Source organism: Macrobrachium rosenbergii, chromosome 56 (genome assembly GCF_040412425.1).
Source record: "Macrobrachium rosenbergii isolate ZJJX-2024 chromosome 56, ASM4041242v1, whole genome shotgun sequence".
NCBI lineage: Eukaryota > Metazoa > Arthropoda > Malacostraca > Decapoda > Palaemonidae > Macrobrachium > Macrobrachium rosenbergii.
Window position 1 is genome coordinate 17,881,802 of NC_089796.1, and position 23,739 is coordinate 17,905,540.

General features: G+C 37.8%; 2 protein-coding genes across 4 annotated transcripts in view; one reads left to right on the top strand and one right to left on the bottom strand.

Annotated features, from left to right (window-relative positions):
* LOC136836666 (muscle M-line assembly protein unc-89-like) overlaps positions 1–23,739 on the bottom strand; it is a 651,149-nt gene that overhangs the window by 621,979 nt on the left and 5,431 nt on the right.
* On the top strand, positions 3,288–7,570 carry LOC136836054 (uncharacterized). 3 transcript variants are annotated; one of them, XM_067099943.1, is made up of 2 exons: positions 3,288–4,292; positions 6,178–7,534. In XM_067099943.1, the coding sequence occupies exons 1-2, from the start codon at positions 3,820–3,822 to the stop codon at positions 6,206–6,208; spliced, it is 504 nt and encodes a 167-aa protein (XP_066956044.1). In that variant the 5' UTR covers positions 3,288–3,819; the 3' UTR covers positions 6,209–7,534. The 3 variants fall into 3 exon arrangements, with proteins under 3 accessions (XP_066956044.1, XP_066956046.1, XP_066956045.1); XM_067099945.1 differs by having other exon boundaries at positions 3,289–4,280; positions 6,178–7,570; XM_067099944.1 differs by having other exon boundaries at positions 3,289–4,320; positions 6,178–7,535.

Consider the following 23,739-nt stretch of genomic DNA (forward strand, 5'->3'; position numbering starts at 1 on the left):
CTTGCACTTCTTGTGTCACGCGTCAATCATTCGCTTCCGTTCCGGGAATAGCTTAGATAACCACGAGATGAGGGTGTAATTGTCGTTGGAAATAAAAACATTATGATCATCTTTGTTGGACAATTAATGATGTTTGAATATTTTAGCATAAGTAAATTACCTTATTATGTTTAGAAAAAAAATATACCCATCGAATAAATTCTTGGATAATACGAACACCACTGTGAAATTTGTCGCCATTTAAGATACACATCACAGTCATAACATAAGTTAAATCTAAATACAGGATACGGCATAAAATACCAATAACTCCTATGAAGTAGAACATTTGTAAAAAAAAAAAAAATACGGACAAAATTACCGATGAAAATAGCAGATAAATTGGAAAACAAATATTTTAAAACAGAAAGTAACCAAGGGGTATTCTGTGCATCATAAGCTACCCGCTTGGATTACTATTATGGTCTCTGTCGGACTTGACATCAACAAAAATAACACGGCCAGAGAGACAGTTGCAAGGCTTTTGATAAAAGAAACGGACGTTCTTTTGAACAAGACAGTGAGAATTCGAAGCACCTGACAGAAAACAGAGCCTAATGCTGTGCCAAACGAGTAGCACAAACTACAGTAACTACAGATCAAGGTATTATAAGTAACTGCGGATATTTTATAATGAAATAAGACTCTTGGAAAACGGCTTAACATGAAATATACAGTAAATTAACTGCAATATTTAGGAAACATACAACCACCACTCTAGGAAATCTTGTCTAAAAGGGGAAGGATATCGAAGGCTAACGGAGTGGGAACATGATGCAAGACCAATAATTTCATACGCTGGAGTCCAGCTTCAACACCACATCGCTCCCTAATCTCTATTGAGATTATTTAGCTACTATATAGTGTGTAAAAGGACGGTGCATAACTGAAACGAGAGATGCATAACCTTCGAACTACAGTAACTTATCCCGATGCTAGCACCCATACCCAAAGTAAAACCTTAAATGAAAATAAAAAGATACAAGAATCCAACCGGGTGGAATACCGTACAAAATATACCCGAGATTCACTGTTGCCGGTTACGTGAGAAAAGAGGTCAAATACACAGCCTTTACGACCTAAGTTGAGAAACTTACATATGAGAACCTTAGGGTTAATCAAAAGTAAACCATGAAAAAAAAACTATATGAAAGACGTAAAAAAAAACAAATTGCATTATACAAACACAGGCAGAGCTAGAAAAACTTCCAGATCAAAAATAAAACATTCATGACGAAACCTGGTGACACCAATTCACTTTCATACTTAACAGGACTGAAAAAAAGACGGACAAGACAAAGTTAAATCAAGTTACGTAAACAAGAATTTTAAGAGGCCAAAGTATTTGACAATCAATTATGTTTATGAGCCACTTAACCGCGATGTGTTTGTCAACAAAATTAATTCGCCACATGGTTGGTAGGAAAAGTAGCCTAAAGTACACTAATTATTTTCAAATTCAGATCCTTCTTACAAACCCTTCTATTTTTGTGATTACTTTACAAACTAATGAAAAATGTAACTGTATACTTGACGTATTATGGATAAACCAAAATTCACTTTCAAAACGAACATAAAAACATTTCATACAGACAGATTTATTTTCATCGTGGGTCTGGCTTCCTTTAGGACAAACATCTTGGCTCTTGAAGAACTTCTAAGAGTTTGTTTACTTACGAATGATATTTACAAGAAAGGGGTTGATACTTGAACTAGCTTCCCTATTCCTCGGGGAGACTGTTGATATACGAAAACCAGTTTCATTCTCCAGGATGAAAAGATTTTCTATAAGCATAGTGTTTTTTAGATACGTTACGTTTCTTTCATGAATCACGCTTGAAAAAAGCACCCGTGGCCAGTTAACATATGATGATCATGTATCGCTTCTTTTCACTTCAACTTTACTAACGTGTGACTGACTACCGGTCAGTCGTAGACAGTCAACAGTAATATTCTTGTTGGCAAATGTTAAAATGACCTACGCATGCTGGAATTTTCCGTGATATAATTTTTGTGAAACTTTCCCTTCCACTTTCTTTTATCACCCAATCCCGTCATTGTGAATGCTTCACCTTGTCCTCAGACTTGTAATTACATGATAGCTGTCTCCCTCTTATTTATCAACAGGTGTGGTCTGCGATTGTAATATCTCTCTCTCTCTCTCTCTCTCTCTCTCTCTCTCTCAGTTATCACATCTAACAGTTTGTTGACGGCTGGAAGAGCTAGCATTCTCTCCATCATCAAAATACGTCAACATATTCTCTTTCCACCAGATGTCACGCACTTCTAAATTGTATGCCGGTTCTACCCCAAAGCCAAATCAAAGTCCTTCAAAAAGAAGGCATCGTGCTTACCCCATACAAATGGGGAAAAAAGCACGTTAAAAGAAGAAGAAGATCTATTTATCCATTTATTTTCTCCTGATCTAGTGACCTTAACCAGTAACTTCCCTTACATGAATAATGGCCCTGCCTAAGCTGAGTTCATCCCCTAATGTAAACATTATTTTGTAAACAATATTAAGCTTTTGTAAACAACTTCCATTATATATTCTCTACCTTAAACTTTGCACCGACACATCTCTTGGTCTTCGGTGGTGTTAGGAAGAGTTAAGAAGTCAAAATTAATTAATACTCTAAGTAATATTAACAGTTTAAAAAAAAATATTTTCTCCTTTGCATAAAAGGGATTTTCTAATGATGATTAAAAATTTGTTTTATGTGAATAGAAGAAGGAGTACTATTTAGTAAAAATGTCCATTCAAGAGAAAGTTTCTTACATGATTCAAGTTAGAGAGAGAGAGAGAAGGGAGAGAGAGAAGATAAAGCAAAGCATCAGCGCAATTTAAATGTCGAAAATTATCCATTTAAAATATACAAAAATATCTCGAACACAGGCATCATACCACAGATATTCAACTAAGCTGAAGTGCCAGCTCTGACAAAACCGAGATTAGATCTGGTCCCGAAAAGTAGTTAATAAAAGCTGCAAATGTTCCATCGCGTGGCAGGATCGCAGAAACAGAGTTTCAAGGCTCTTATGTAGTCCGGATTGCGATTCACCATTGCCCGTATACTACTGTACCGCCAATATGGAAGCAAGCTGTGAATAATGCATAACATATACGGAATGAACATTTGCTGACGTCTCCAGGAAACGTGGCAGCAACGCGTACATCTGTGGTACCGACAACACGCAGGATGCTCTGCCGACACAATGGGACTGCACACCTGTATACCCAACATCCAGGTAACCTGACTATCTGCGAATAAAGGCTCGCATTGTGATGAGTGAGAACTACTCGAGTGTATTTGCTAGCAAAAGTCCCAGTGAAAACGTTTAAAACAAGCCAAACCTGTAGTAACGACATTCACGTTACAAGAAACTTTTCTTGGCTTGGAATAAGTTTTACGTCAGGAATGTGAAATATCAGTTAAAATTGTTTATTTGCTTTCAATAAACACAAGGGACACGGAGAGCGTGTATCAAGTGTGTGAGGGGAAAAGCTAAAATCATATAGAAACAAGAAATATGCTGATTCCTAATTAAAACAAAAGGAAATTAGTTTATAAATGAATTTGTGAAATGTGAAACCATCGCCGTCTAAAATATTAATGTGCCTAAAAAACTAAAACTTTTGACTCTTTAGAAATTACTTAAGAAATTTTACTGACCAAACTCCCCTCAGAGAAAACCTCATCACAAGCTATTGACTCTGGACAGCCTTCTAGCTTCTCGGACAAGCAAACATCGGTAACAACGACAAAAAGCCCCTCTCACATGGCCCTAAAACTCAACCCGGAGAAAGACTCCAAAACCATGGGCTTCATGACAATTCTACCGAAACAACGCATCAACGTGAACACCAGCAGCGTCCCCTCCTGCAAGAAAATCGTCGTCATTTTCCTCGCCACTTCGCTCTTCATCGGCGCCTTCTACGCCTTCAGGAACTACAACGTGAAGGGGCACCATCAGAGGGGGAAGCAACGCGCGGGAAGGCCCCACCACGTGGGGCATGGATCGGGCACTGACGGCAAGGACAAGATCAGGCAAGCGATCGACGCCAACCTGGAGCAGATCAAGTCCAGGGCGGGGAACATTTACTTAGACAACGAGGTCGAAGTGCTCGAACACCATCAGGAAGATGTTAAACACCACGACGACGACCACGAGGACGACGCGTACGGCGAGGAGGATGATGACGAATACGACGACGATGATGAAGATGATGACGAAGACGAGTACGAGGATGAGTATGAGAGACATATGTTGCGGTAGCGAGTGAGTGTTACAATGTAGGGGGATACGACACGAAATCAGTGTTCTTCGCTTGTTCTTTACTAGGAAAGGACTGTCTGTCATTTAACAGCAAGCTCTCAGCTTAAACTCTTCATTATTTACTGTCTCTTATATTCATTCCTTGCAACAAGTATGCAAAGTAACTGCAAAAAGCAGCTTCCCTGACCAATATATACTCATATATGCTTGGTAATGACAGCTATTAGGTAGATAAACAAAGTCAGTGAGTCAATACGAAATAAACTGAATTTCAAATATTAATAAATACAAAGAGGGTCTCTAGACAGGTCTTAACCATCTTTCGGAGAATGACTATTAAAACAGAAGAAAACCAAAATGTCATGACATGAATTACAAGTGATACTTTTACACAGATGCAAATAAGTATATGTGGCTGCAGTTGTAAGAGTTGCAACTGAATCACTTCACATTAGTACTGAAATCATCACCTGTTGTAGTACAATGAAAATACAAGAATTAGATAGTAATTATGTTCTTTCTACATTAGCAGGAGAAGATTGAAGCGTACAAGAGACAGGTTCAGCCAGTTGTATACGTTATAATTAGACAAATGTCTATGCCTTCTTTATAAGTATCCATTATATTGTAAAACGTTCATGTCTTTTCCCTTTTAAAATTAACTAATTAGCATGGTACGACGCCCTTACTCATAACCAGCATTTCTCTAGAGTTAATGTTTTCCTGTCTGCTGCTTGTACCGATCACACACTATAATGGAGTCAACGAATCCTAGACTTGCCTTCTGACTTCTCTAAGACATGCAATGACCTATAATTCTTGTTTTTGTTGCTATACCCATGTAATAAAACCTCCGTAATAAAACTAGGGATATCAGTCACATAGCCTTCAGAGCTGACATTTCCAGAATGACATTTATTTTTCTGGTTTTGAAACATAGCCTTCAGAGCAACTGACATTTCCAGAATGACATTTATTTTTCTTGTCTTGAAAAGCTATCTTGCATGAGTAATGACTGTGGACTTCCATGGTTGCTACGAGCGAGGACACATGCATGCCTGTGTAACTTATGACAGTGACTGATGGCAGCTAATCTGTCAAGAATGTATGCGTCACAGAGTACGTGAATGCAATGATAAAACAACACTCAAAATCAGATCTGTTTCGAAGAGCAGACCTCCCTTTCTTGGGTCACGTGTGGCTCAGATAATTCTCAGAAAGTAAGGGTTGCATTCCCAATAGCATGCTAAGCAGGAACAAGTGGGGATTAGGAATCACCATTAATAAATTCTACCTTCCCTTTCCTTTCTTCGTCACTTGTGTAACTAACTTTTTTTCCATATTTGCCTTCGAGACATTGGCCTCACATGCCAGACTTTTCCCTCCTATGGTGCTGTCCGTACTTCGCAAACATTAAGATAATTTTTTTTTTTTTATAAAGTAATTTTTCAAGATCAGGGTCCTAAGAGGTAACCTAATGTCTTTTTCTAGCCCAGAACTTAAGAAAACAAAAATATGGAAAATAAAAATAAATGGAAGTAAAGGAAGATTGTTCTTAACGTTGGAGAAGTGAAACAGTATTGGTAACGTTAATGGAAAGAAAAAATGACTAAGATTATAAACAACATATCGTTTTGTTTCTTTCAGAAATGAATTACTAACTTAAAAGCGTAACGTAAGGCAAAGTTGCTAATCCCATTTTGTAGCAAGTAATTGTCAACAACGGTTTCCCTAGAGTATTCGCCGATAAAGGCAGCAAAAATAACTTAATCAATTAGAAAGAGAAAGGAAAAAATAAACGTAAGTTAAAAAGCTGCTTTATCCTTATAATGGAAAACAATCCTTTTCTTTTTGTTTCAGGAAGAAGCAAGAAAATGATGCTCCAAAGTAATACTCAAGAGACTGCGGTTACATTGAATGCTGGGTGGGTGCGTAATCACAGATCCTGACAGTGAACAAGACTGAACACCTTGATAACAATCTTCCTTGAAAAAGAGACCATCAGATACAACGATGATAACATTGAAGTGCCGGTGTGAATACAGGAAAGATACGTGAAGAAAGTGAACGATAATGTGCAAGGCTCTCGTATGACTGAACCGAAGGAAATGGAAAAGACTAACTAGAAAATTATTATCGAGAAACATAAACGAAATATCATAAATAGTAATCCTACCGCTATATCCATAGCATCACCGTCTTCGGGAAACCGACGTCGTCATCTATCCAGATTCAGAAACCAGTTCACACTTTTTCAACAAGCCTTAAATATTATATTCGCTTCAAAGTAATACTGACTCATACATAATTCTTGGTCGGATTTGAATATGCAAGGTGATGAGTGAAATGAACACTGAAATCACGTGTAGGTACGTAATATGCCCCGAGTTGTTTTTTAGCTCTGTCTTTCATAGAATATTGTATGACCAACATTGCCATTTAATGTTTAAACGTGTCAGTACTTGGACACAGCTCATTTACCGGTTTCCTTAAGCCCTGTCCACACTAGCGGGCATTGCCAGACGGGCAAACACTGTTCCCATAATCCGTTCCACTATGCTAACCGACCGAGTATGGAGCCAGAACGATACGATTGTCTGGTAACACTGCTTCAGAAGCTAGAGAAAATATAAACAGCTGGAAGTGCCCGACGGGCATGCCCGCTAGTATGGACAGGCCATAAAACAATGAAGAACGTGACGTCGGCAAATAAATGCTAAGAAGCAACCGGTTAGCAAAAGCCCTGATGTGATACATTCTCTGGAGACAAGTGTGAACGTTCTGGTATAAGGGAATTTGTACACTACAGGAGCAATAAGCTCATTCACCTCAAAGTCATTGCCACCAAGGAACCATTAGGTAATAACTATATACATGGTAAGAATGTTATACCAAACTTATGAGCATGTGTGTACAAGACATTTGCCATGTCAAAAAGTATATATGCAAAACAAAAGTATGAACAACTAGTGTTACCTTGCATTTCTAAAGTATATCTTGACTAGAAGTATGAACAAACCGTTTTACTCAAGATTTAAAAATAAGTTCGACATTTACATTACAAGATTTTACTGTTTGTATATAAATGTTATAAATACCAGTGATTCTGTGCCATTTTAATATAATTAAGGAAAAATATTTATTGTACGCATTTTCTTCACTTATCACGTTTTCAGTTACTTTGTAATACAAGTAAAAATTACAAAAAGAAATTTGTTTCCATTTGTTGTGAGGAATAAACTTAATACATGATTATCAATATATCATTATATCTATTACAGTTTAAAAACCTAATACGATTATCAGGGTATTAAACTGTAATGCAAACTTCTAATAAGCTTATTAAGTTGCAAAGAAGCTTCCAGTAAGGCTACTGAACTGCAAAGCAAGCTTCTAATAAGGGCATTAAGTCACAAAGTACTGTAAATAAGGCTATTAAATAGCGAAATAAGCTTCCAGTAAGGCTAATACGTCATGCAGTAAGCTTCCAACAGGGCTATCAAATTGCAAAGAAAACTTCCACTGAGGCTATTCAGTTGCAAAGTAAGTTTCTAATAAGGCTAATAAGTTACAAATGAAGCTTCTAGTAAGGCTATTAAGTTGAAAAGCAAGCTTCCAGGATGGCTATAAAATTATAAAGCAGCTAAGTTGCAAAGTAGGTTTCCTGTAAGATTAGAAAGTTATAATGCAACTTCCACAGGCGCCTTACACGTCTCGAACTGTCGGCCTAACCACTCACGTCTCCTCGCTGCTGGGAGAAAAGGAGCTGGGGATTTGGCACGATACAAATACACATGTGCTACCGGGGTCTAAGCGATGTCAGGCAGGGCAGCCGATCGAGGCTACGGCCTACCCCAACGACAAATCAAAGTCCTTCAAAAGAAGGCATCGTGCTTACCCCATATGAAAAATGGGAAAAGGCACGTTAAACGAAGAAGAAAAATAAAGCAAATAAGATGCAAAGTAAGCTACTACTAATACTATGAAGTTGCAAAGAAAGCTTCCAATGAGGCTAAAAAGTTGCATATATGTTTCGAATAACGTCATTAAGTTCCAAAATTATCATCATATAACAGAAAAAACGGCAAAGACAGAGGAGGTTGAGTAAAATTTATAGAAAATTTTAGAAAAAAGAAATTAATTAAGAGTTACCGGTACTCACCAAATATTGATCAACTAACGTATACACATATATATATACATAACTAAAAAATGAAAAATAAGTAAGATATAACTAGCAATTAATAATGAAATTTAAGTAAGATATAACTAGCAATTAATAATGAAAATTCTTAACTTCAAAAACACCATAACGGAATCGTTAAAAGTATTCTCGAAGCGTTAAAAGTAATCTGGAAGCGTTAAAAGTAATCTGTACATCCGATGTGTGTAGAAATATTCAGCAGATGAGCTACGCACAGAATTACATGTTTCACAGACACTAATTTATGTAGGAAGCATTACGGCACTGGTCCCGGGACCCCTTTCTTTACCCTGAATTCTGCTACATTGTCGTCTAACCATTAGGTAACCAATTCATTACTTAGGTCAACAGAGGCACCCTGGACAGTTTAAATGTAAGTGCCCATCCTCTCTCAGTAGTAACCTAGGACTTCTTTCTCGCTAGTGAAGAATTCTTCAGAATATAAACTATACTATTTCTGCCCTTTAGAGGGATTGGCCCGGAAGGTTGCTATCCGCTAACCATCCCAACTACTGTACTAATGTTCAGATAAAAGGCAGAACAACGACCTTTTCAGGAAATTGCGCTATTTCTGTCCTACACGTATGCGTACGAAAACGTGGAAAAATACTTAGGTATCAACATAACTTTACCAGTAATGGATTAATGCCATACCGAAAAACATTACCTCTGTTAACAGGTGCTACGCTGAACAGGTGTCACAGGTGTTCATGGCTTCCTAAAGAAAGAATGGTGTAATTCTCCGGTCAGAGAGAGAGAGAGAGAGAGAGAGAGAGAGAGAGAGAGAGAGAGAGAGAGTAACTTATATTGAACTCATTTTTTCTTCCTTTCCATTGATAACTAGTTGAAACTGAATATTTATTTCCACTCAGTGAGCTTCCAAAGGTTCATCACATAATAATTTCATTTTAAAAACAAGCAAACTATTCTAATAAGATATATTTCATTCAGGGAAAATCCAAGTTCTGAAACCCCTTAGTACTTTTCCATTTTCTTTCTGCTGGTACTGGCGATTTATTCTGTCCTTACGTAAAACAGCTTGTTGCTAAGGCCCTCATCCAGGAATAACACACTGTTCTTCCCTTGCCAAAGATCAAGCAAAAATAACTTCATTTGGAGCGAATGTCATTTTCGAAGGCGGGTATTTCTGCATAAATCCACGTCATCACTACAATCTATGAAGTAGTACTAAATTTGATTCAATCTTTATAAACTGCTAGCATAATCCATTTGTGAAGCAAGTTCGCTGCCCTCAAAGGAAATATGTTTCTTTTTTTACTTTTCCCCATGTAAAAAAAAATAGTTAACGAAAAACTTGGTCTGAGATTACTCATATTTAGACATTTGTCGAATATATGTCCAACCTTTGTTGATAAGCAGTTTGTTAAAATTCATTTCACGCATTTCTATGACGGAATCCTAATCCAAACATTTACCGTAACAGGATCATTTTGTCCCTTTCCACATGCCCAAATGAAATAAATCAAATTAAAGAATATAAATGTAAAAATGCAGTATAGGTAAATACGAGTAAATGAAAATACATCAGATGAAAATACAAAAAAAAATAAAAATACAATAGAAAATGGAAACATAATCAGACAAGGTAATTAACGAACACCTGTTGCCATCGTTCTCATCACTTGGCGGCCGGATCTGCTCTTCTAAATAACCACTACTGCCATCTGGTAGATTAAATTTACAATTCCACATTACTAGAACAAAAATGCGTCAAGCTGCGAACGGCTGTGAACCAGGGCGGAGGTGTGGAATGAGAGAGAGGATTACTGCAAGCAATAAAGTTTGCAGTTTACTGTGAGTGGGTGAAAGAGACAGACAGAGTACAGAGAAGAATAAAATGAGGCTGACTTAAAAGGATTTTGTGTGCCTCTGTGTTCTTTTGTATGAGTGAGTGTGTATATAGTATATTATATAGCAATAACTAACATAACATATATATATATATAACTAACATATATATATATATATATATATATATATATATATATATATATATATATATATATATACAGTATATATATATATATATATATATATATTGTGTGTGTGTGTGTGTGTGTGTGTGTGTGTGTATATACTGTATATACACATACAAACAGACACCTATAAGAAGAAATTTCTGTAACTTGATAAAGCTTGCAGTTTATAGTGTGTGAGTGTGTGTTGTGTAAGGAGAGAGAGTGTGTGTGAGGAGAGAGAGGTTTATTCTTAAACCTTAATGTCTTCAAATTGAAAGTTTTTTTATAAAGCCTTCCGCTGCAATTGTCAAAACAAAATTTTTTATGAAAAAAAATACAAATGAAGTCCGAAAAGTTGCGTTCGGGTATATGCTGAGAGTAAACGGATATTCTCTCTCTCTCTCTCTCTCTCTCTCTCTCTCTCTCTCTCTCTCTCTCATAAGGTTAGAAACTATTTAAAGTGCTAGCACAACTAACATGTATGAATTCATTAGCCATCAAGCTTTAGAAGAATATACCAAAAATTTTGCCAAAAGTCCATTCTCATCCACTGCAAAAATATCCAAAACAATTTATATATCTTTGTGCCAAGGTTTATGAAATACTGGGGGCGGGGTTGGTGGGAGGGGAAGTGAGAATCATGGATGCAAAATATAAAACCAAGCCTGCTGTAACTGTCAGGTATAATTAATTTTGTGATATCTTACTGTTTTCCAATGCAAAAAGATATACTAAACTTCAATATATACGTGTGTATGTATATATGAAAATATGCTCAGACGTAACAAGAGATACGCATGGTTTTAGTATAAGAGAATGTCATACGAAAATGACAAGTTTCAAATCGAAGCGTTTTCAGGTTTATCCACTAATCGCCTGGGCACAAAAGAGAGTTTATAAAAACTGTAACAAAAAATGCACAATACGAACAAGAACCACCAGACTCTAGGGCGTCCCTGAGACTTGAGCTTTCACCCATCTGTCATGCCCTTATCTAATCCAACCATTCACGAAGGGTTTATCAGCTCCGAAAGAAACTATAACAACTGAGAAGGAAATAATAATGAAGTTTAACCTCTAGAGAAAGAAATACGAATCTGTCCCTCATAAACCAAGGAAAAAGACTCATATTATAACCCATCTGCTTAAGTGAGGTGAGACGGCCGACCTCAGTCAGGGCTATGAGAGACTTAAATGAATGGCCCTTTCATGTCAAGGTTAAAAAGTTTCCATAACTTGGCAGAGAGTTCTGCAGTCATTTGCACCCGGACGGCAATTCAACACAGAATAACAAGAAGAACAGAAGGAAAACCAACCCACTAAATTTTCTGTTCGGGAGGGTTTATCTGAAGGTTAATTGTCTTCCTTCTGCAAATAAAAATTATATCTTCATGATATTACATAGAAGGTGTGATATATATATATATATATATATATATATATATATATATATACATATATATATATAAAAATATATTATATATATATACATATATAAATTATTTACATATACATATGTGTGTATCTGTGTGTAGTAGTGTGTGTGTATGTATGTATATGTATGTATACATAAACATAGATATAAATGAATAAATACACACACACACTTTTTCTACAACCACACAACACAAACACACACACACATATACAGTATATATATACTGTGTATATATATATATATATATATATATATATATATATATATATATATATATGCATAATATATATATCTGCGAACTGATATGTCACCGACATGAATTAAATTCTTCTACAAGACCAGGAAGAAAATAAACAACTAGACACCCTTTAGCACATTCATTATACAGCACCTAGACATAAACATTACCTCAAACAACACACAAACACACAGAGAGAGAAGTACTATTAAGTAGCTCCATTCATTCCCACCCGGAAGCACAAGACCGGAAGTAGGCAGTATGTGTAAACGCCTACGAGTGGAGCGCTATGACGTCAGAGGAAAGCCACTCCCCCCTCCCCCCAACTCCCCATCTACCCCCTGCGAGTGGGACGACCAATGACATCAGACTGTAAGCATCAGTCAGCTGATACAAAAACAGTTACGTCCTTGGGCAGATTTAATTTTACGACCATAAACCAAAAGATATACTCTTGAACCATTCTTATTTTTCAGTTCTGAATGACATCGACTAAAGAGACGTCTGTTCAAGGATATTTTAGTTGTAGAAGGTAATTAATTAGCTGTAAATCATGGTTTCTAGGAAGGGAAGAACATTCAGATATGATCTGGGATCTATGATTGCAACACCAACGGCTGTGGTCGCACAGCAGTAAAGGGAGGAAGCGGATGACTATGAATACGACAGAAAATTTACAGTATAATTCGGAAATGGGAGACTTAATAATTCCATTTAACCAATTAATGATCCCATTTAACCAAAAGGACTTCAGTAAGAATTAAGCGTGCTGTATTCTATAGAAAATTTTATATAATAATACTACATGATCTTCATCTGGTGAAACCATATAACTAGCCGAATTTCGTAAGAAGGAAAACATGATAAAAAAAAATAAAGACAAACGCGTCAAATATCATTGACTGGAGGAATTCATTCTACCTTCCGCCTACATCAATGCTCAGTCATGTGAAGAGCATTAAAAAGAAAATTGCAGGTGCTGCAATGAATTACGCCCATCAAACCTGACGAAACTGTCAGTAAGTGAATGATAATACATCAGAAATCTCCTTTAAATCCATGTACATCTTAAACTATCAATCAATGCCGAGTAAGGACAACTACCAACGCAGTCCTAAGGGAATCAAATTTGGGATAAATGATATTTTTTCAATTTATTTTTTTTAAGTTAATCGACAACCCCCAACATATTAATGTATTAGCAATTGTCCCAGTTCACAAAACCTCAAACCAACTGCCTTTTCTTTCCCCATGTTATCCATCTCCATATCAAATAACATTTTATACATCATCCTCAAAGTCCATTTCCCACCAACTGAAAGTTCTTCATTGGATGGATGGATAGAGCTCTCGGCTAGCACGCTGGTGGCCCAGCGTTCGACTCTCCGACCGGCCAGTGAAGAATTAGAGGAATTTATTTCTGGTGATAGAAATTCATTTCTCGTCATAGAGTGGTTCTGATTCCACAATACGCTGTAGGTCCCGTTGCTGGGTAACCAATTGGTTCTTAGCCACGTAAAATGAATCTAATCCTTCGGGCCAGCCCTAGGAGAGCTGTTAATCAGCTCAGTGTTCTGGTTAAACTAAGGTATACATAACTTTTTTTACCCACCAACTGAAAAAATGGGGACCCTTCCCTTTCTAAACACTACCTTGGAGAGTCAAAATGGTTACCATCTGCTTATATTATTTTGCAACTTTCTTGGCTGACGGAAGGAAAGACCTTCCGATGTTAGGTCGATAACACCCTTCATCGCCCATTTATCAAAGCCAAATAACCCAATTAATATTTACCGAGCCGGCGCGTCAAGGATCGCTTAACAAGAATCTGTTCGTTTCGAACCGGTTGCAAATCGTGACAACTTACAGAAAACGGACGTTCCTAATATATCTTAATGAACGGAACTAACGAGTGCTTGAGGTATTTGAAGTGACATTAAGTCTTATACCGTTTATTAATAAAGATCGATTTGCAAATTCCTCGTTAAGATTACATCAGAGAGCTAATTCATGACAGGCGGCGTGTTTTTTTTTTAGGACAAAACTCAAAGCTTGTTAGTAAAAAAAAACGACAATTAAGATGTTATTTAAGTTAATGTCGTCACACAGATACAACATAACGTAGCGATAAGGAATTCAGGCGAAGCTTTCTTCTAAGAAAACGCCAAAAGCTTGTCAGCAGGGAAAAGAAATTCCTGGCAATTAAGGCGTCGTTTTCCTGAAAAAAATAAAGTTTAACTGTTGCGTTTTTTCGCGAGCGAATCGGGTCGGGTGGGAGATCTCAATCTTAGGATTTACGACCGAGTCTCGAGTTTCCCTTCGGAGGTTACGTAAGAAGTACATTCCTAGTCTCGTAACCCGAGGTAAAGTATAACGGTCCTTTAAATAACTTAAAATAACTTACGAGAGGTTTGTATAGGACCGGAAATGTATACGAACCATACATGACTAAACGGTTATAAATAAGAATAAATCGTTAGATAACAGTAGTAATACACAAGGGAATATTCTGCACTCTTATAAGCAAACGTAAAATTACATCAGTCTACTAAAGATTCTCTTTAGTGTAAGTATGAGGAGAAGCACGGCATATGCAAATTACAAACAATTCATAAACCACTAACCTAAATTCCACACTTACAGATATTAATATTTCAATGATTCAACAACAGAAGCGGAGTGAGGTACTGAGAAAGCAATAAGACAGAGAATGAAGGAAGCATGGCGAAAATAGAGAGAAGTAACTGGAGTTGTTTTAGACAAGAAAATGCCACTAAGGCTCAAAATGAAGATTTATAAGACAGTTATCAGGCCAGAAACTTGGGCACTCAAGAGGAAAGAGGGGCTGTTGGAAAGAACCGAGATGAGGATGGTGAGATGGATTGCTGGAATATCACTACTGGAAAGGAGGGAGAGTCAAGATATAAGAAGAATGTGTGGTATATGTAACGTAAAGTGGAAGGCTAGGGAAGCTCTTCTGAGATACTATGGCCATGTAATAAGAAGAGAGTAGGCGGAACCAATCAAGAGAGCTAAGAACATGCCAGTGATGGGGAGGAGGAGTGTCGGGCGTCAGCGAAGCAGATGGATGGATGTGGTGAGGAGGGATGTGGGTGAGGTGGGATTGGGGAAGAAGATGCAAGGTCGAAAGAAGAAGAAGAAGAAGAAGAAGAAGAAGAAGAAGAAGAAGAGAAGAAGAAGAAGAAGAAGAAGAAGAAGAGATATTAATATTTCATACACAAAACGCCGATGACCTTCCGAGCCATTATACATCCTAAGTAATGTTTTTTTTATCTCAAAAACTCATTCGATTTTTTAATATATGTAAAATACATGCACATATGTTTTTATATACATATTAGTGTTCCGAACGCTTTGCATATTAGCGGTTATAAACAACCGAAATATCGTGGCATTAAGGCTAGAATGGTACCAGTTTTACTGTTGTTATTTACTAAATAAATCCTAAGGTCATAGTACCACCAACTTTATTATTGATATTCTCTTTATTACTACTACACTTCAGATAGCTATAAATCAATATACTAATAATAATACTACTCGTAATAACAATAACAACAATAAATACCCAGCTCTACTTCTTACAGTTCTCTCACTCCCTGGGCTAATGTTACGGGTATATTAACTCGGTGATGTAATACCCGTTCGTTAATTACCTTGCTAAGTAATTAGTAGCTAAATGACATCAAAGGAAGATACTATCTAGATGGCATCCTCATAAACTTAAACTACATCTTCGACATTCGTCTCATTCCTTAAGAACTCTATTTTCCTTGTAACCCGCTCTCTCTCCAACTACAGTTAACTCCAACAACAACCTTTACTCGCTTACACCGTCTCATTTAACCTTCTCTCTATTAATTTAGGGTTGCCTTCTCATTGCAACCTTCTCTTCATTATTCTGGTTGGCTTCTCACTGCAACCTTCTTTCCATTATTCTGGTTGCCTTCTCATTGCAACCTTCTCTCCATTATTCTGGTTGCCTTCTCAATGCAACCTTCTCTCCATTATTCTGGTTGCCTTCTCATCGCAACCTTCTCTCCATTATTCTGGTTGCCTTCTCATCGCAACCTTCTCTCAATTATTCTGGTTGCCTTCTCATCGCAACCTTCTCTCCATTATTCTGGTTGCCTTCTCATCGCAACCTTCTCTCAATTATTCTAGTTTGCCTTCTCATATTCAGCCTTCTCTCTCAATTATTCTGGTTGCCTTCTCATCGCAACCTTCTCTCCATTATTCTGGTTGCCTTCTCACTGCAACCTTCTCTCCATTATTCTGGTTGCCTTCTCATTGCAATCTTCTCTCCATTGTTCTGCTTGCCTTCTCACTGCAACCTTCTCTCCATTATTCTGGTTGCCTTCTCATTGCAACCTTCTCTCCATTATTCTGGTTGCCTTCTCATTGCAACCTTCTCTCCATTGTTCTGCTTGCCTTCTCACTGCAACCTTCTCTCCATTATTCTGGTTGCCTTCTCATTGCAACCTTCTCTCCATTATTCTGGTTGCCTTCTCATTGCAACCTTCTCTCCATTATTCTGGTTGCCTTCTCATTGCAACCTTCTCTCCATTATTCTGATTGTCTTCTCTCCATTATTCTGGTTGCCTTCTCATTGCAACCTTCTCTCCATTATTCTGATTGTCTTCTCTCCATTGTTCTGGTTGCCTTCTCAATGCAACCTTCTCTCCATTATTCTGGATGCCTTCCCATTGTGCCCTTCTCTCCATTATTCTGGTTGCCTTCTCATTGCAACCTTCTCTCCATTATTCTGGTTGCCTTCTCATTGCAACCTTCTCTCCATTATTCTGGTTGCCTTCTCTCCATTATTCTGGTTGCCTTCTCATCGCAACCTTCACTCCATTATTCTGGTTGCCTTTTTATTGCAACCTTCTCTTCATTATTCTGGTTGCCTTCTCATTGCAACCTTCTCTTCATTATTCTGGTTGCCTTCTCATTGCAACCTTCTCTCCATTATTCTAGTTGCCTTCTCATTGCAACCTTCTCTCCATTATTCTGGTTGCCTTCTCATTGTAACCTTCTCTCCATTATTCTGGTTGCCTTCTCATCGCAACCTTCTCTCAATTATTCTGGTTGCCTTCTCATTGCAACCTTCTCTCCATTATTCTGGTTGCCTTCTCATCGCAACCTTCTCTCAATTATTCTGGTTGCCTTCTCATTGCAACCTTCTCTCCATTATTCTAGTTGCCTTCTCATTGCAACCTTCTCTCCATTATTCTAGTTGCCTTCTCATTGCAACCTTCTCTCCATTATTCTGGTTGCCTTCTCATTCTAACCTTCTCTCCATTATTCTGGTTGCTTTCTCACTGCAACTTTCTCTTCATTTTTCTGGTTGCCTTCTCATTGCAACCTTCTCTCCATTATTCTGTTAGCCTTTTCATTGCAACCTTCTCTCCATTATTCTGGTTGCCTTCTCAATGCAACCTTCTCTCCATTATTCTGGTTGCCTTCTCATTGCAGCCTCCTCTCTATTATTCTGGTTGCCTTCTCACCGCAACCTTCTCTCCATTATTCTGGTTGCGTTCTTATTGCAACCTTCTCTCCATTACTCTGGTTGTCTTCTCATTGCAACCTTCTCTCCATTATTCTAGTTGCCCTCTCATTGCAACCTTCTCTCCATTATTCTGGTTGCCTTCTCACCGCAGCCTTCTCTCCAGTATTTTGGTTGCCTTCTCATTGCAACCATCTCTCATTCACTACGATTTCTTTAACAAGAGACCTTTCAATGTTTATTACGGTCGCTTAGCAAGCAACCTTTCCTCGTTAACTTTGGTATACTTTCACATCTAAACTCCTTTAACTAAAGTTAACCCTAAGAGATCCAGCAGTCTATTTAAAAACGAAGTTCTCCACTCTCCGATTTCACGCTATTTGTCAGTGTCAAGAGAAAACGATCTTGGTTCTAACTCACATCATTTAAGCGATGATCAATGGGAGGAAAATACTCGAGTGTTTGTTTAGGAACACTAAATGGGAGAGTGAAGGATGATGCAACAATCATCCAGTTCCGAGTTACTAGAAAGAGAGGTTTCACTTCATATGATCTTCAAGAAGAAATATCCAACTGGCCTCAGGAAGACAAAATATGTGAATGGTTAAATTCGAGGAAATCTTAAATCAAGTACTGAACTACACAAGCGACCAAGGTAGCTTTCAAGGAAATGACTAAAAGATCAGAGAAAAGTTAGTCTTTTGCTACATGCAAAGACAAGTAAGTGAATACAGAAACAAGAAAAACTTATCGGAATTATATGCTAGTATCAGTGCGTAGTATCCACGTGACGACATAACAATCTCTACACTGAAACGCAAATTGACTTTTGGGCAACTGTTTCATTCTAAGTGATGTACACTGAAATAAATTCAAATAAATTGACAAGAGTTCAGAGGACTGTGAAATATATATAACAATAAAATCCGAGAGGATCTGATCTTGTTTCTCCTCCCCCGGGTGACAGTAGGGATGAAATGACACAGCCACCCACCCCTGAAAACCGGTTTGTCCACCCCGGGTGGGGGCGGGGCAGGTAGGGGAACGGGAGGGTAGGGGAGACATCCACTTCCCTCCTGCAAACCTGTTTGTCTGAACTGGGTGGGGGCGGGATAGGTAGGAGATCGGGAGGGTAAGGGGGGGGGGCAGCAGTCCCGGGTTCCAACGCGCGTAGCGCGCGCCAACAAGCTCGTGCTTAAAGAAATTGGAATCGACTTACGAGACTTTCAGGTGACTGTGATGCCCACTAATTTACGCTGACATAAATTGGTGAGATTTCAAGAAACAGATGAGCATTAAAGTAAACTGAGATAAATTGGTAAGGTTTCAAAGAGACTCAAAGAGACATCAGTAAAGAGATAATCGACTAGACAGAAGCAAAACTTTCTTTTATTTGAAGATATCCCTAGACTAACCGGCCCGACGCCCCCCCCCCCCAGTTTAAAAGTATCCCTTTGTAGTTTTTTTCCACTCGGAGGTTAAGGTTTAAACTGCATTTCGAGAAGGACACGGCTACGTATCAACGTCAGCATCGTGAGAAAAAGGACAGAGCCAAATGAATCAAGATCTTTCAGCATAAATAAGGAATATTATGGTTTGACTTTCCCCAGCGAAGTTGTAAAATAGTGCGTTTTCATGGTGTTTTCTATTAAAAACGTAATCGCCGTATCTCTACAATTAATATATTTAACTTCCCCAGAAATAAATATATATTACGGATAAAAAATTAGGTAACAGTTAGATTTTCTATTTCCAGAAAGATATATAAAAAGTAAATGCACCATCCAGTATTTCAAGTGGCTGAAGCAACAAACAACCCAGTTTTTACCAATAAATAACACGACTGTTTACGCAATTCCATGGCAATAATCCACTTTTTTCCCTATCATAAGCAATATGAAAAACCGTGTCAAGATGACTTTGTGACCCAAATACAGCCATAACCATCGCGACACTGACAAACAGAAGGCTTCAGTGTATGACAAATGTCAAACATACCGTAACTCTGAGTCAAGTTTAATACACATAAGTGAACGAATACAAGTCATACAAATTTTTAGAATAATAATATAAAAGATATTTCGATACTTTTTAATTATTTTGTCTTTAAAGATAATACTTTTTGGTGCAACAAGCAGGATACCTAGGGATGAAAATAAGACTTAAATTTCACCTAACGTCCTAGAATGTTATAAAAAAAAATTCCCTTGAAGTTGGAACTCATGAATATACACTTATAAGAAAAATTTAGCTATAAAAGTATGAAAAACTTCTGACCATACACTCCTCATATCAAGTTTTCTTCTGATTCTTTGAGTACAGCCGGACACTATGAAAATTACTTGACAAAACGAAAATGAAATATTCTCTCTCTCTCTCTCTCTCTCTCTCTCTCTCTCTCTCTCTCTCTCTCTCTCTCTCTCTCTCTCTTTAAAATGTGGGTCAAACGTAACTAAGCCAACAAATGAAAACCATTAAAAGGGAGGGGACCTGACTGAAAGAACAAAAAAGAATTAGAAAAAAAAATTAAAAAAGAAATAAACCCGATCCATTCAACCTCTGTAACAAACAAGTCTGCCTCATTTCCAACCTTCCCCGGTGAGGATAACAGAGTCCCCCCCGCTTCCTCCCCGTCCCCCCAACAGCCTGCTGCTCTAAGAGTGGAAGAGACCCAACAGGTATTTATAACACAAGGTATTTCAGAGGTGGGCTCATCCCCAACACTCAGCATCGACAACAGCAGTAGCAACGATGAATCTCCAACACCACTTTCATCGCCAACAATACAAAGAGCGTATTTTATAATTACTTGATTTAAATATCCGGTTACACAATGTTGTAATAAATAATAATTTGGTCCAAGTCAGTGATACAAAAGTAAATTTTGATACAAAAATTCATAAGCGAATACTTATCGTAAAAGCTACTAAAATATACATCTGCATAGAGAGAGAGAGCTAGTGCACATTTTACAAAGAGAAAATAACACGAGTAACTGTGGATTTGTGTGTGTGTGTGTATGAGAGAGAGAGAGAGAGAGAGAGAGAGAGAGAGAGAGAGAAGTCTTAGGAAAATATAGTACCGTACACTAAGTATTTCACTGAGGGTTCCACTCATCGACGACGCACTGCCATTATATTCTCATTCATTCATAATTTTCGTCTCATGACTAGTTTCAGTCATATTCTCTCTCTCTCTCTCTCTCTCTCTCTCTCTCTCTCTCTCTCTCTCTCTCTCTCTTTCAATGTATTCCACAGCATAAGCATTATTCAAATTTTCTAGTAACCTAAAGATACAGAAATTTGTTTACACAACACATGGAGTTATTGAACTTTTCCAAAAGATCAGTATTGAAAGTTGAAGGTCACTTTGATATTTACCAAGTCTAGGTAACAAAGCCAGCCTGAGCTCACTTGATTAATTTAAGCAAAGGGAAACAAGTTGAGAGACCGAATTCTTCAGCCTAAAGCCAAAGGACTTCCAGAAAAAACGAACAAATCTCTCTCAGAATCCTCTGGATTAAGTTTTAACACTAATACTTCCTCAATCAGTTAATCGATCAATCTTCTAATCCCCCACGGAAGGCTAACACCTACTGTATACCACGAAAGGCCTACTGCAGACGAAATTAAGGAATCTTAGCAGCGTTCCCTTTGGCCCCAACTGCCTTCTTTCTCTCTTTTACTTATCATCCACTCTCTACGGTCGCTTCACACTAAGCAGTCCAGCTTTAAATTCTCACCTCTTACTTGAAAACAAATCCGTCGGGGAGACCAATGATTCTATTCCTTTAGGTACTCCGTGACCTATCGTAATCTCGAGAGTCCAGCGCGTGCCATTTTAGTTTTCTGTAAAAGAAAACTGTTGAGATGGCTATTTGTCTGTCCGTCCGCACTTTTTCTGTCCGCTCTCAGCACTCAAAAACTACTGAGGCTGGAGGGCTGCAAATTGGTATGTTGATCATCCACCCCCTATCATTAAGCATACCAAATTGCAGCCCTCTAGCCTTAGTAGTTTTCATTTTGTTTAAGGTTAAAGTTAGCCATGACCGTGCGTCTGGCACCGCAACAACACAGGCCACCACGGCCGGCTGAAAGTTTCATGAGCCGTGGCTGAGAGCTTCATACAGCGTTATACGTTGCATCGAAAACTCGATTACGCCGAAAAAAAACTTCGGCTCATTCTTTACTTGTTTATTCTTAGACCCCTAACATTATAACCAAGCAATAGCGGTAGTAAGTCTGCCATCACCTCGCGCAGAGTGACAATTGCTCATGATTTTACCTTTACCAATAGAAAAACACAAACTCTTGTATTCGCAAAATGAAAACAGTGTAATGAATATTTTTATTATAAGCACACCAGTTAAATAAACAAATATTCCCAACAGGACTTTTCACATTTGTAGCTTTTATTTCTACTATCTAAAATATTACTGAGTACGATGAGAGAAAAACTATCGAGATGAGAAAATGTAACCATCGAATTATTTATAAAAACTTACTAGAGAGAGAGAGAGAGAGAGAGAGAGAGGTTACTTACTAGGTGTGCACTAGTAACATCATGTAATAAAAATGTTATGAGTATGAATTAGCAGTCAAGACAGTACTACACAGTGCTATCGCGGAAGTTTTCCTATGTACGAGTATAGTGTTTGACATTCCAGTCATTGAGAACATCTATATGGTGTTAGTCAATTCTGTATCCAATATCCGTTAATAATCACGGAACAACTAAAGAAAAGAAACACTTGTGTACAGGTTGTTCAACTCTTCTCTCTCTCTCTCTCTCTCTCTCTCTCTCTCTCTAACGTCGGAAAACCAAGGGTAAAAGGGCTCTGAAGGTTCGGATGGAATCCAGAGTTCCACACAAGCCCCCTTTATTCCCTCTAACACTAACTGCGACACTTACGGAACGCCTTTGGAAACGTACGCGTGCTGCCATAAGACCAGCTTAATCTAACTCAGCCAACCACGGGGCTAAAAACTTGATACGAAAAACAGGATATATCCAAAATATCGAGTTACCAGATATAAATCGAAATACACACACATATAAAAAACAAATATAAATATATATATATATATATATATATATATATATATATATATATATATAAATATATATATATATATATATATATATATATATATATATATATATATATATATATATAATATATATGTATATGTATAATTAAGATTCGGCCAAGACCTCTGTAAGGTCTGTTATCCTTGAGATAACACACAAATTAGTTGTTTCTATTAACGATCAAATACAGGTGGTGAACCGAGTGTTTCGACAGATTTAGCTAAATAAGACTTGCCATCATAATAAACTCTCCTTAGACATCACAAAAAAAAAACAACCCCGACGCTGTAAATAAGGTTAATTCTCTCAGGCTTTATCGGAAGCCTTGTCTGATCTCTATAAATGGGTTTACATCACTGGGACAAGCCAGCCAGGTTTCGTAAAACGAATGGAGTGTCTGTCTGTTCGTCTGTCTAATTGGGCGAGGACCAGCGTTACAGGAACCTCACCATGACTCGGCGAGGGACAGGGATGCTTAGGTCAGAGTGAAGGTGCCATAGTCAAAATAACAACAGAGTACAGTATATGGGCCTACCCTTTATTTTCTTTATTTCTCATGGCTATATGTTTTGTAAGCCATTAACATCCGTCTCTTCTAACGGCGCCATGATGTCAAGCAATAAACGAGGACCTCGTTGGACTGATACAACTTTAAGCACCATGCATTGTTACCTTGGTTTATCTGAGAAAATTTTCTGTTTACGCACGTATATTCTATTATATATAAGACACTGAATATACGTACTTATTTTTTGTGTAACCACGTGAGTCAACGCGTAATGAACTCTACATTTACACTCCCCCTCGAAATGGCCTGGCCTAGCTTCTCTCACCACGGGCTCCAATAAAAGTATGCAAAATGAAGGTAACCAGGTCTGAACCTCAGAAGCATGCGTAACGCCCCTTGTCATCTCGACTCTCATATTCTGGCACCAATACTTACGC

Coding starts and splice junctions, on each gene's coding strand:
- LOC136836054 (XM_067099943.1), top strand. CDS start 3,820: ATGGCCCTAAAACTCAACCCGGAGAAAGACTCCAAAACCATGGGCTTC. Junction 4,293..6,177: donor GAAGACGAGTACGAGGATGA/GTATGAGAGACA, acceptor TTTTTGTTTCAG/GAAGAAGCAAGAAAATGATG.